Source organism: Marmota flaviventris, chromosome 11 (assembly GCF_047511675.1).
Source record: "Marmota flaviventris isolate mMarFla1 chromosome 11, mMarFla1.hap1, whole genome shotgun sequence".
NCBI classification, from domain to species: Eukaryota; Metazoa; Chordata; class Mammalia; order Rodentia; family Sciuridae; genus Marmota; species Marmota flaviventris.
Window position 1 is genome coordinate 34241722 of NC_092508.1, and position 14961 is coordinate 34256682.

Sequence of the window (14961 nt, forward strand, 5' to 3'; positions counted from 1 at the left end):
TTTTTTTTAAACTGGGGATTGGACCCAGGGGTCCTTTACCACTGAGCTACATCCCCAGCCCTTTTTATTTTGTATTTTGAAACAGGGTCTTGCTAAATTTCACTGGCTGGTCTTAAACTTGTAATCCTCCTACCTCAGCACCCTGAGTAGCTGGGATTACAGGTGTGCACCACCACACCCTGATACTTATCTTTCAATGATTTTAACCGGTATGACCAGTCCAGTTAGATTGGATGGATGCAGAAGGGGAAAATTAGCTTTCATGGCAATATTTACACCATCTTTTCAGAAACAAATTAGCATTAAATTTGCTTGCTATGGCTATTTCATAGCACTCCAATATTAGTTTCATCTCGATTTGTACCTTGTCTTGTGGCTTCTAAGTCGAGGAGTCTAATTAAATAATTTTAAAGTAATGATTTGTCTTGTTAAAGTAATTAATCAGAATGTTTATAAATTTTGTGTTATTTTTCTCTCTCTCAACAGTATAAAAGTATCAGTTTGGATTCTAGTTAGGACTAACAAAACATCAAACAAACAAACAAAACAAGACATCTTTTCACTTGAAAAACTGTAACACCTAGGGGGAAAAAGAGAAAAGAATAGTTATAAAACAAAGGTACAGATCCTTCAATTTTTATGTTTGGGAAGAACAACAATAAGTAGTTGAAAATTGGATTGGTAAACTACACAGTTATGAAGAAGTACAGTTGAGTATTTTCCTAATCTCCCTCGGCATCTGAGTCTTCATTCATGAAAGAAGATGGGCGAGATCAGGTGGGTTTTGCTTGTATTTTTTTTTTCTTTAATTTGTTGTTGTCTTGTAGGGGGCACTCTACCACGACCTATGAGCTATATCCTCAGGCCTTTGTTTTTCATTTTGAGACAGGTCTCGCTAAATTGCCCAGACTAGCCTGGAACTTGCCCTTCTCTTCCCTTAGCCTTTCGAGTTGCTGGGATTACAAGTGTGCGCTACCTCACCTGGCTGAGATCAGAAGTTTTTAAAGATTTTTAGTGGAGGATTAAAATGTTCTGAGAGACACATACACATGTACATGTAGTTTTAGTGTGGTATAAATTTATAAGGTCAATGCTTAACACTTGCTAGTAAAGCAAATATATTAGAGCAATTATGCCATCTTGGAGAACACAAAAAAATTGAAATTGCAGATAAAAGATGACAGTTAACAGACTCAGAATGCAATTCATATCTGGATTTTGTTTTGATTGTACAGCATAATAAAATTCTAAATGGGAAAGTGGTAAGAGGTTTTTGTCTTATTTTTATTTCTAAAATTCATTTTGCAATTTGAGGATGGACCTAATATATTTTAAGGTTTGTACAAAAATTGGACAACCCAGTTCATTCACTGGTATTATCTAATTTATTAAAATTTAAAGTTTGCTACTTAGCACACCTGAATATGTATGCGTGTGTGTGTGTGTGTGTGTGTGTGTGTGTGAGTGTGTGAGCATGCATTTGTGCATCCCTGTGTGTAACTACCCTCTGCTGAGTTCTCTTTGTCAGGCATAGTGCTATACATGCTTGTGCCTTGCTTTACATAGAAATTAGAGAGGAAGTGTCATAATATTAACTTTAACTTTAGGATTTAGAAGAATAAAGAAAAATAGAGAGAGAATTAAAGAGGTTGGATAATTCTGCCTTAAATTCCCTGAGTTTTAAAATTACTATTTTTCAAAAAATTTTAAGATGTGATTTTTAAGTGTTGCCTAATTTGATTTTTGTCATTGTAAAGAAGTAGCAAATGCTCACCAGATATTTAGCCTGATTTAGTAAAAATAGTAACGCAAGTTATTCTCATGACAAAACACAACAGAATTGAACTTAATAATTATTGACACTTGTGGATTATTTCAGATATCTAATTGGAAAATTACACTTAAATGAAAAAATTATTTTTTTTCTGAATTTATGATGTAGTTATCTCTCTTCCAGATGCTTTAAGTTTTTATGTTGTTGCCCATTAAGTATGCTGAAAAGCAGAAGTTTAATTTTCTAACAATGACAATGTGTTTTTTTAAATCAGGGTGTCTCTATGGTCATTCTCCACAGCCTTCAGTGCTTTGAATTTTGTGTTAGGCAGCAGCACAAAACTGAAGCAGTCAAATTAAATGAATATAAACAGATGATTCTTCCAAATAGCACTAGCATTATAAATGCAGAAAATCAATAGATTTCAATTTGGCATGTTGAATTCAAGCTGCAAGTGACTCTCAAATCAGGGAGTAGAATATTTAAAATGTCTTAATCTACCACATTTTTGTTTTCTAACAAAAAGAAAAACTTCATTGTTGGCTATAGCACTTTGACCTAACATTCTCATATTCAAAAGTCATGCATATTGAGTGATTAAAGGATCAAGGATTAAGACACAGAATAAAATGTATTAACTTGAATGTATTAACTTGAATCAAATGTATTGAATAAAATGTATTAACTTCAATCCTAGGGTTCCATGGAACACAGTTTGAGAACCACTGGACTGGCTAATTTTTCCTCTTTGATTGATTACCTTTCATTTTATTGATCTTACCTTTCAGGAAATAATAGCAGGGTTATGCTATAGGGATAGACCAAGGCTTAAATGTCTTAGGGTCATCTCTTGGGATCTAAGAAAGAAAGCAAGTTAAATGCTTAATACATATACCACTGCAATATTTTTCCAGGAAAATTATATCAGATCTTTAAGCTTTGAGAAATTCTGATGGGAGGAGGCAGGATTTTCCTGGTTCCTGGGGAATGGGACTGTGTCATTTCTTTCATATGAGAACTCTTAAAATTTAAGACAGTGGGTTGGTGTTATGATCCCTGCTGCACTTAATGTTGCTCAGTAAGAGGACACTTCCATTAGTAATCTATCTTCTTTGCTTTCCAGGTATGAATTCCAAAGAGAATCATATATTCTATGAATTATTTGGAGAGGGACTTGAGGGGAAAGGTCTAGGCTGGGAGATGTTGCTTATGCTAAGACTTTTTGCAGTGTTATCACAGTGCTGTCAGCATCATTAGCCAAATAATTTGCATGGCACTGTGTTTTGGCTAGTTAAGTCCCAATCCCTCTTCACTATCCTGGGCTACAAGCTGCAAGAATTTGACTTGTTTGTCTTTCTTCATTATGATTCTGATGTCTATCTCCTCTGCTGAGAATTCTTTCCTTTAGGTTTGCCCCCAAAGCAGAACACATATTCCTTTCTTTCTCTATTGTCATGTTTTTCTTTAAAGGGTTCATTTACTTTTATTCACAAAGATATTTTATTTATTTTTTGCCTTTGGGAATTAAACCCAGGGCTTTGCACATGCTAAGCACCGAGCTATATCTCCAGCCCCAGAAAATGTTAAAAACAAAACCAATCAACCACCTAATGACAGAAAGTTATAGAGATTCCAAAAAGCTTTTCTCCTACTCATATAATTTCACAAAAAATAACAACAACAAAAGGGCCGCAGATAGGATTCAGTGATAGAGTACATGGGACCTTTCATTGAATCCCAGCACTGCAAACAAAACAAGAAAAAGCAAACCAAATCAAACAACAAAGAAAGACAAAGTAAATTCACCTCAATCCTGCCTTTTAGGGTATATTTACAAGTTCTATTCTTACTTTGTGGTCTGCGAATTTAAATGTAAATGAAGGGCTAGGTTTCCCTTCCCTTTGTCTCTTCTTACCTGCGCCTGTGGTGTTGTACAGTTGTTTCAGAACTAGTCTGTTCTCCCTGGACTGGGTCAGACACTGGACAAAGCTCCTCAGTCTAGTCTAAGGTTGATTCAGATCAGGTAGATTCTGCTAAGGAGAGGGACTTTTTAATCTTCTAAACCCACTTCCTATTCTTTTCACCAGATGTGGACTCTTGGGCTACCTTTCTGTTCTGGGCTTAAATCAATCTCATCCTCATGCCACCCCTCCCTTCTTCAGTCCCACCTATGCCTTAGACCTTTGGGTGAGGACATACCTTTCTTTCTTGGTCTCCAAAAATTGAAGCCCTGGGACTTATTGCATTGCATTGATCTTGGGTGAGCTCCCTCCTTTCCTTCTTTACCACCATCTTTTGCTTGGTGCTATCTTCTTCTACTCTCCTTTTCTGCCCTGGTTGACTTTTTTTTTTTTTTTTTTTAAGAAATCTTTATTTTATTATTTGTTTTTATGTGGTGCTGAGGATTGAACCTAGTGCCTCACACACATGCTAGGCAAGTGCTCTAACACTGATGTTACAGTGTTACAACCCCAGCCCTGCTGGTTGACTCTTGATAGCTACAATTATAGCAATACATTCACTTTGAATGTCAAGACCAATTCCAGTTTTAGTTAAAGGTCAGCTTCTAAAATAAGTCCTGGGCCCAGTTTTATGGGTGTCACGGTCTACTAACATTGCTAGTTGCCTCAGTCCAGTATTCATCAACATCATCATCATGATGCAGTATTGGATTAAGTCTGGAGGCCTGAGTTGTCCAAACCTTGCACATTCCCCCATTCTCCAAAGAAAAAAGGCTTGATCCTTGCAGTTGGTTATCTACCCTAAGACTTTGGTAATATCCTGCCTAATAGCAATGTCTTCTGTTTGTCTAGAGCATTGGGACACACACTTTGACCTCTGGAGAAGTAGTGATCAAACAAGTTCAGCCAGCAGGCAATTCTTTGCCTATATAATTGACTCTCAATAAAAACCAAGGCTTCCCTGGTTAGTAATACTCCATACATCTTCACACATAGTATTGCTAGGAGAATTAAGTGCTGTTTGTGTGATTCCACTTCTAGTATCTGGTTCCTGCTGGACTTTGCCTTATGTACCTTTTTCCTTGGCTAATGTTAATCTGTATCCTTTCACTGTAATCAACCACAACTGTGCTTGTAACAGCTTTTCTCAGTTCTGTGTGTCATTCTGCTAAATTATTGACTCTGAGGATGGTCTTGGAGATCCCTGATGCAATCATCATCTTCTCTGCTATCATCTTAATCATCATCATCAATATATATTGACCATTTACTATGTGTGGGACACCTGCTGGATGCTTTAGATGTTGTTATGGTTTTGATGTGATGTGTCCCCCAAAAGCTCATGTGTGAGATAATGCAAGAAGGTTTAGAGGAGAAATATTGGGATTTAATCCTGGTGGGATTAATTGGGTTGCCACTACTTGAAGGCAGGTAGGGTGTGGTTGGAGGAGGTGGGTCATTGGGGGTGTGTCTTTGGGACATATATTTTGTATCTGGCAAGAATCTCTCTTTACTTTTGGGTCATCATGTGAGCTGCTTCCCTCCACCCCACTCTTCTGCAATGATGTTCTGCCTCACCTCGAGCCCCAAGAACGGTCCTGACTTTCTATGGACTGAGACCTCTGAAACCATTAACACCCAAATAAACTTTTCCTCCTCTACAGCTGTTCTGGTCACAGCAGGGAAAAAGCTGACTAAAGCATATGTGTTATTCAATTCTCACAACAGCCCTGTAAAGTTAATAGAATTATTCTCTCCAATCCTCCAAGCTGCACTCCATTTCATAGATAAGGAAACTGAGTGACCACAGAAATTAAATAAATCACCAAAGGTAGAGCTGGGGTTCAAACCCAACCTCCTCTGACTCCAGGGTCATGTCTTTATCTGCCAATCACTGCCAATTATCTGCCAACCACTAAGCTAAAACAGCTCATTGTACTCCTTTCCCTGGCCAGATAAAATGACTTTCTATTTTTCATTCTACATTTCTTATGCCCTTTCTTAAACTGAGGAATGCCTCCAGCCTTGTCTCCTTTCTTTTAGGAGCTCTCTCTAGCTCTACTTCACCCAACCTAAGAAGTAACTTTTCAGAGACCAGGTGGAAGAGTTTTTTAGATACAAAAATATACATTTGAGGGGCTGGGGTTGTAGCTCAGCAGTAGAGTCCTTGCCTAGCACCCGAGAGGCTTTGGGTTCAATCCTCAGCACCACATAAAAATAAATAAATAAAATAAAGATATTGTGTCCAACTATAACTAAAAAGTAAATATTAAAAAAATATACATTTGATAACAGTATCAGAGAGCTGGAGGTGTGGCTCAGTGGTGGAACATTTGCCCAGCAAGTGCAAGACCCTGAATTCAATTCCTGGCACCACAAACAAAACAAACCAACAACAAAACAGTTTCAGAGAATCCCCCTTCAGTAGTAGTAAGAACGGCTACTGTGTGAAGTGTTGCCAGGCATTGCAGGGAACAGATTCAGACCCTGCGTCCTGGGATAACCATGTTTAAAGGGGAACAAGTTTCACAGGCTGTTAGAGTGCCCATAAATCCTCTCCCAGCAAGAGAGGCAAGAAGAAGAAAGTGATAAAGAATGAGCATGCACCTGCCTCTGTGTGTGTGTGTGTGTGTGTGCATGTACGCACGTGCAAGTGTCTCATGGGAACAAGGACAGTAGGAGGTGCCTTCTCTGAGAAAGGCACCATGGGAGACTCTAGCCTGAGAAGTCTGTTCTTGAGTTATTCAGCCTGTTCCATCTCAAAAAACCCATGTGACTGAGGCATGTTTATGCTGGTATAAGGCCCTGCCAATTATCTGTAGCTTAGATTTTAGCTGAACACACTGGCGACTGCATGTTTTTATGTGTTGCAATATATGAACCAGAGTACATAAATGCAGTCTTGCAGGATTGGCAGTATGTCCCCCCTGCTCAGAGAAATCCAGGGCTGTAGAAGATAAAGGACCGAACATATTTCCTGGGACTAGTGTTCTGGGGAGAACCAGCTGAGATCAGTGTGGTAAAACCAAGCTACCCACAGGAGTTGACATGCTCCTATGCCTCTCCTTCATCTGGGAGGAGGGGGATCCCTTTACTGAACTAACCAGGTGGCACTTTTAATGTTGCCAAATCTCTGAGTCTGGGCATCTAGAACTGCCAAAGAGGCGGGGAGGAGGAAGGAGACTTGGGGATGGCAAGAGAGGAAATGCTTAAGAGGGAGGAGGGAAGGGGAGTGGAGACTATTTTAGGATTTATAGGGAAAGGCAAAGGCCTCCCAAGACTAGACACTGGCCAGTCTTTTAGAAGAGCAGGGGTAGGACAGGCCTGGCCACTTGGAATGGAGTACTTATCTAAAGATGAAAAGACTCCCCCCCACACAACTAAATTACTAAAAGCAGGCCTCAGCTGAACATAGCTGGTGGTTGTGAGGATTCCTCATGAGTCAGCATTATCAAAATGTGGTGTGAACTGAAACCTGTTTATAAACTTCTCCCTAGGCTGATTTTCAGGTTCTAGCTTTCAGAAGATGAAAGCTGAATCTGCCAACTGGCTTTACATAACCTTGCACCATAGCAGCCCACATAAACTACATTGCCACCTCTTCCAGCCTGAATGCTGGGGGTTGAAAGGAGGAACTCATGCATGCTTGGCAAGTGCTCCTCTGAGCAATACCCCTAGCACTTCCCCCTCCCCCATATTCTACTTTTTTGGACTTAACAAATGCTTCTTGCTACTGTAATAACAGGTATAATATTTTTGTTTGTTTTCATCTTCCCTATTGCCAAATTCTCCAAGGCAGCATTTTTCTAAATTTTTCTCCTCCTCCTCCTCCTCCTCCTCCTCCTTCTTCTTTTTTGGTACTAGGAAACTGAATCTGGGGTACTTTACCACTGAGCTACATCCCCAGTGCTTTTTTGGGGTGGGGGTGGGGGTATTGGGGATTGAACTCAGGGGAACTTGACCATTGAGCCACATCCCCAGCCCTATTTTGTATTTTATTTAGATACAGGGTCTCACTGAGTTGCTTAGCGCCTCACTTTTGCTGAGGCTGACTTTGAACTCATGATCTTCCTGCCTCAGCCTCCCAAGTTACTGGGATTAGAGGCATTCAGTACCATACCCAATCATTTTTCTAATTTTTAAGGCTGTGAAATCCTTCATGTCTCCATGGCTGAAAGATTAAAAAAAAATCAAATGACTGTTTCTAAGGAGAAGTCCTAATTTGAAAGTGTGAATTATGTATCTTTTTGTATACCTTTAAGGGAGAGTTACTCCTTTTTTTTTTCTTGTAGAATTTTAAATGGCTGTACAAAACACATTTTCCAAGAAATACATTTTTTTTCCCTCCCATTACCAAAAAGGAAATTGCATAGATGATATTTCTGGCCGTGTCTGGCTAGGCCATTTTGCCCTGCTGGGCTCAGAGCAGAAATTGTCACCAGCAAAACTGTTCTCACTAGAAATTAACCTCCTAAGAAAGGGCCCATGTATAAAATATCAGTCAACAACTTGGTGATCAAGTTGACCAAAACTCAAAAAAGTAGAAAAAACTTTTGATATAGTAAATGCTCATTCAGATAATATTTTTTATAACAAAAATGCCCTAAGCTTCTTACTAATGCCTGCTTTTTGCAGAAGCCAATTTACCCATGAAAATGAGGTTTCTAGTTATGAGTGGTTATTTGTTCTGGCCTCAGCAGGTCAACTTGATTTAATGTGGAAACACTTTTTCAACCTTGTGGGAGAGGCATATTTTGAATAAGGTCATTAATAGTTATGGGTATTTGGTGAAGACCTTAACACTAATATTTACAGAGTGACTCGTATTTACATGGTATTTTTACATGCATTATTTATTTAATTCCTAGGGGAAAGTACAGAATGTTTTACCATCATTCCTGTTTAAGAAATAGATCTAGGCAGGCCATTATTTACCTTATGGTAGGACAAGGTTATTCAAAAAGGAGGTTTTGAACTTTCTAGTGCTCATGTTCTAGTACCTAAACCCCTGACTTTCCTACTCATCAGAACAAATTGTGTTTTTATAATAGTATCGAAAGGCCAAATACAAGTGTTATTGTCTATATATATATACATATATATATATATATATATATATATATATATATATATATATATTGCATAACACATGTTGTGTGTCAGTGTGAATTGTCATATATTTCTTTTTTCTGTTTTGTAGTGCTGGGGATTGAACCTGGGACCTCACATATACTAGGCAAATACTCTACCACAACTACAACTCCAGTCCTGAATCATCACACATTTCAACTAAAAAACCATGTTGTAGTTTGACCCAATGTATTTAAAAATGTCAGTTCTGATATGGGTTCAAGATTTGTTCCAAGATGCTTTCAAGAGATGGGTTTGTGTTAGCAGCCAGGCCCACGGGAACTTCGGTAGGAGTGCTATGGTCCTAGAGGAGTGGAGAAATTCTACCTTGGAAAGATGTGAAGAAGCAGACCTGGGAAGTGATGGAGGACAGTTGCCAGGAAAGTTGCTGATTGGCAGAAGGACTATCTGGGTTTCATCATGCAGATGTGCAGACAATAGAGTGGCACATGTGATGGTTCAGATATGAAGTTTCCCCCCAAAGCTCATGTGTGAGGCAGTGCAAGAAAGTTCAGAGGTGAAATGATTGGGTACTGAGATCCTTAACCTAATCAGTGCCTCAGTCCTCTGCTAGAGATTAACTGGGTGGTAATTATAAGAAGGTAGGGGGTGGCTGGAGGAGGTGAGTCATTGGGGTTTATATTTTGCCCCTGATCTGCAATGTGTTTTTTCTGCTTTCTGGTGCTATGTCCTTAGCTGCTTTCCTCTACTCTACCATTCCACCATGATGTCCTGCCTCACTGCAGGCCCAGAGCAATGGACTCAGCCATCTATGGATGGAGACCTCTGAAACTGTGAGAGCCAAATAAACTTTTCCTCCTCTAAAATTATTCTTGTCAGGTCTTTTGGTCCTAGTGGCAAAAGAGCTGACTAAAACTCCACACATCTCTATTTTCCTCTCTTCTCCAGGGAGAACAATGATTATAGTCTTTCAGTTTCTATCAGAGTGGCAAGACTAGAGATAAGAAGGCCACTTTTGAGGCCTACCAAGTCCCAGGCTACTTTGAAGTGGTTGAATATGTTTCAGGACCCTTGCATTAGCTATTCTCTGCCCAGAACACAGCATTACCAGATTTATACTCTCTCCCTCACTTCATGCAGACCTTGGCTCAAATGTGAACACCCCTGGAGAAAACTTCTCTAACAAACTATCTACATTCATCTCCCCATCGCATTGTAGCCCCCTACTGTTCTATTTTGCTTCATAGTATTCAACACACCTGAAATTCCATATTATGTTTGTTTAGTTATTTCTGTTGGCTTCCCTAAAGGAATATAAACTCCATGATGGAAGAAAGTGTCTTGCTCACTAGTTCTCCAGTTGTGCTTGGCACTTGGAAGATGTTTAACAAATAATATTAGATGAATAAACAATTACATAATGAGTGACCAAAGATGAGACCCCCATCTATGGCCCCTCTGACTTTAAGAAAAAGATTAAGGCTAAGGTAGAAAAACATTCCGTTGGTGCACTGGGATAACCCAGAGTCAGCCATGCACTTAGAATTTACAGTAATTGTCTTTCTCCCCTGCTATTCTAGAAACTCCTTAAGAGAACCAACCTATAAGACTGATTCATCACCATCTTCTTGGTTATCTCAAACTATGCAGAAAGCTTCTGTGATTTGGAAGGCTGAGGCAGGAGGATTCCTAGTTCAAGGCCAGCCTCAGCAACTAAGGAAGACCCCATCATAAAAAGTAGAAAGGGCTGGGGATGTGGTTCAGTGGTAAATTTTCCCTGGGTTCAATCCTAAGTATCAAATAAACAACAACAAGAAGAAAGTATGCAGAAAGGAAGGCATCAAATTAATGTGTTGGATTTGGGTAAAACATGAAAAGCGGGTGAGGGTTAACCAGCTGTGAAAAGGAAGATGCTTCCAAGTAGAGGGAAGAGCAAGGCTGAGGCCATGTGGCAGGAGATAGCAACTCAGTCCTTAGTAAAAGAACAGACAGAACTAACAAATATGACCAGGATAGAGTCCGGTGAGGCTGGAGAGGTGAGTGGATGCTGCCATGCTGAAGGTTTGTAGGCTTGGTGGACAAGGTATTTCACCTCTCCTATAAGCAATGGAATGCTTTTCATCTGTGAGTGTGCTAGAGGGACATTGTCAATTTTGTCATCCCACAAACCTCTGGCTGCAGGATGTGGAGAGGCCACTAAGGAATTGGCCTTGACACAGGCTGCAGATGTGGAGTTGGATTTAGGGTCTCTGGAAGGTAAATTCTACAAAGGCTGGGGTCTCTGTTTCATTTGCTGCTATCTTCCTGGCATTTGTCTATAGAATAATTCCTGGAACACAGGAAATTTACCCAATGTCTGTTGAGTGAATGAAAGATGTGGTGGTTAAGAATGAAGGAAATTTACTTGGTTTACACCCAAAGGACTTAAAATCAGCATAATATAATGACTCCCCACATCAATGTTTATAGCATCTCAATTCACAATAGCTAAACTATGGAACTAACCTAGATGGACTTCAACAGATGAATGGATAAAGAAAATGTGGCATACATGCACAATGGAATATTACTCAGCCTTAATGAAGAATGAAATTATGGCATTTGTAAGTAAATGGATGAAGCTGGAGAATATCATGTTAAGCGAAATAAGCCAATCCTCAAAAACCAAAGGCTGAATGTTTTGCTATGAGGATGCTAATTCACAATGAGGGGTGGGCTGTGGAAAAATAGAGGTACTTTGGATTAGGTAAAGTATAGTGACAGGAGGGGAGGGGGTAAGGAGGGTAAGAAGGATAGTAGAATGAATTGGACATTATTATCCTATGTACATGTGTTATTACATGACCGGTATGGTTCTATATCATGTACAACTAGAAAAATGAGAAGTTATACTACATTTATGTATAATGTACCAAAATGCACCCTACTGTCATGTACAACTGATTAGAACAAATAAATAAATCTAAAAAAAAAAAAGAATGGAGGAAATGGACTAGTTCAAGGGATTTTGACAGAGTTAACATTAACAGGAAATGGTGTAGGACTGGCTGCAGAGTACGAGGTAGAGAGATGCCAGGAGGACTCCCAGGTTTCTTATTTATGTTTCTTTCCTTTCTTTCTATTTTGGTGATGAGGATTGAACCTACAGCTTCATGCACACTAGGCAAGCATTCTACCCCTAATCTACATCCACAGCCCCTCTTGCGAATGTTTCTGTATGGATGGAGAGTATTGCCATTTCTGGAAACAGGAAATAGCAGAAGATTCTATATTTTGGGTGTTTCTGGTCCTCTTTTTAAGCAGAATTAGAACTTCCTCCTCTCTGCTCTCCTGGGGAGGCCCCACTGAAGCTGTTCTGTTCTCTTCTGGTTGCTCTGTTCTCTGAGCCATTGAACAGCTGAGGAGGGGGGTCTAGAGGACAGAACAAAGTAACTCTTGGATCGCTGAAGTCTTTTTTTTGTGTGTGTTCTGGGGATTGAACATAGGGCCTTATGCATGCTAGGCAAATGCTCTACCACTGAGCTGCATCTCCAGTCCTTTTTATTTTGAGACAGGGTCTCACTAAATTCCCTAGGATGACTTTGAACTTGCAATTCTCCTGCCTCAGCCTCCTGAGTAGCTGGGATTACAGGTGTGAGTCACCATGACCCATGAGGACATTAAAAAAAAAAGTTAGAAGTGCTTTTGCTTTTGGGATATAAGCTACCATGTTCTATAGTTACCATGTTATGAAAGAAGTCAGGAATGGGCTGATAATGGCTCTACAGACTAAAATCAGCATAGAGAAGGGGTTCTGGTATGTAGCTTGCCAGTTCCTTGGCCCTACCCATTAAGGCAGGACCAGCCAGAGACAGTTGATGGTCATGACTGCTGTGTTCAATGGGGCTGGATGAACTCAGAACCATTGACTTGGAAGAAGACTTCGAGGGAAGTTACAGAGTGACTGGTATTACTGTAGTACAAGAAATGTTGCTGAGTTAGATTTGGAGATGGAAAAAGGAGTGGATCATGTAAGGGAAAGAAATGAATAATTATGATGCTTCCCTTTAAGAAATATTCCTTCATTATTCTTTTACTCTATGGCTGGTTGTTTGAAGAGGTCTGCTAAATATTGGATTTCTTTGAATATAAATGTGAAAACAAACATTTAGTTTTAGGAAATAGAGAATCAGCTCTTTTCTCTCTGGGATGCAGTGCACTACAGTAGTACCAGATAGCCTGGGTTCAAATCTTACCTCCACCAGCTAACTGTGTGATCTTGGGTAAATCATTATGCCTCAGTTTTCCCAATATTAAGATGAAGAAAATAATAGACTTAATAGAGTTGTTATGATGATGAATGAGGTAGTATATGCAAAATGTTTAGTAGGTGCTCAGTCAGTACTAGCAGCTATTATTATTTAAATTAGGAAGATTTTAGGAAATTGTCAAAGGGCATGTTTGAGGATGTCTCAAATGTTGCGTATCTGTCATTTCCAGCAGGTTGGGATTGCCACATGTGTCTCTGACTAGTCCTATCACGTAGGCATGACTGTCATGAAATGGGTTGAAGTAGGAAGGCAGAGGCTGGCAGGGAGACCACTTTGTTTCTAAACAGCAGTCAGATGGTGTGTATTCTGTTGGCGCAGGAACATGCAGGATGACATTATCAAATACGCCTGTATGACACAGAGGTTATGTTTTGTGTTTGTTTTGTTGTCGGGCAGGGCAGGGTAGGTGGCAGAGAGGGAGGGAATACTTACTGGAGTTAGCAAGTTTGTTGTTTCCCTTTTAGCTATTTTTGTTGTTGTTGTTGTTTGTTTGTTTCAGTGCTGGGGATGGAACCCAGGGCCTCCACCATGCAAATGCTCTACCACTGAGCTCCACTCCCAGCCTAGTTATTATTTTTTTTATTTTGGGGTAGGTACCAGGGACTGAACTCAGGGATACTCAAACACTGAGCCACATCTCCAGCTCTATTTTGTATTTCATTTAGATACAGGGTCTCCCTGAGTTGCTTAGCATCTTGTTTTTGCTGAGGCTGACAAACTCCATATCCTCCTGCCTCAGCCTTTCGAGTCATCGGGATTACAGGTGTGAGCCACCACCCCCAGCTAGTTATTAGTTTTGGAAGCATGACAAATGATCTTACTTCAGGGCTGCTGAGATGGTTAAATTAAATAACACATGGGGAGATGCTTTTTTAAAAAAGTACTTCATATATACAGTATTTATTTGTGTGATTTGTTTTTATCATTTTATAGTTTGATTAGCTAGACATAGATAAGGTCATAAATCTACTCCAGAGGTCCAAGAAGCACAAAATAGAAAAATCGTGTTTTAGGAAAATAGATAATAATTCCATACCATTTCTGTGAACCGATCGGCACAAGCCATTCGAACTTGTTCTGGCGTGGCTGGGCTCTTCACCGTGAAGTCCTCAGCTGCATCTCTTTCTCTGCGCGCTGCAGCCACTGCATCCATGATGGCAAAGAACACAGATGACCCCAGGAACATTCCAGACTCCCCGAGGCCCTGAAAAAAAGCACATTTATTTTAGAAATTTAGACTTTAGCTACTAGAGGGCAGAGCCAGGTCTTGTTCACCATTATATCCTCAACTCATGACATAGAGCCTTGCACAAATTGGTTTTCCATGAATGTTTGTTGATTGACTTATTGATAAAATGAAGCTTGAGTACTTTTAAAATCCCAGTATTACCTAAACTTCTTAGATCTTTTATCTTGGCTGTGTTAAGCCTTTGTTCTCTAAGAACAAAGGTGGGGGTGGGGAACCTATTTAGTAAAGATCATTTAATGGATTGAACTGGCCAAATTCATAAGCAGAGAAAAAAATACCTAATTATGATTCCAGGATCTGAGGAGGCAGGGTGCTCTGGAGCACTTAAGAGAGTTTATAAACTTCAGTCTGCAAGGAACAGGCAGGTGATGCAAGTGAGTGAAGTGAGCAGCTGAAGGACAATAAGGAGTAGTGGGGGTGGTGGTGAAGTGGAGGTACTTATCTAAAGGGGGCCACTGTTCCTTGGTTCTGCTAACTGTTGTCTTCCAGGAAGGTAGTTGAAATTACCAGACCATCCAATTTTTGGTATTTGTATTTGTTTTGTTTTGTTTTTGTGGTACTGGATTGAACCCAGGG

The 14961-nt window shown here is 39.8% G+C and overlaps 1 protein-coding gene across 1 annotated transcript in view; it reads right to left on the bottom strand.

Moving 5' to 3' along the window:
* Positions 1 to 519: 519 nt before the first annotated feature.
* LOC114097888 (aldehyde oxidase 2) overlaps positions 520 to 14961 on the bottom strand; it is a 79368-nt gene continuing 64926 nt past the window's right edge. The window contains exons 34-36 of the mRNA XM_071619368.1: positions 14173 to 14340; positions 2556 to 2631; positions 520 to 580 (exon numbers count right to left, since the gene is read on the bottom strand). Of these exons, the coding sequence (XP_071475469.1) occupies positions 2578 to 2631; positions 14173 to 14340 (222 nt within the window). The 3' untranslated portion in view covers positions 520 to 580; positions 2556 to 2577. The remainder of the gene's footprint in view (positions 581 to 2555; positions 2632 to 14172; positions 14341 to 14961) is intronic.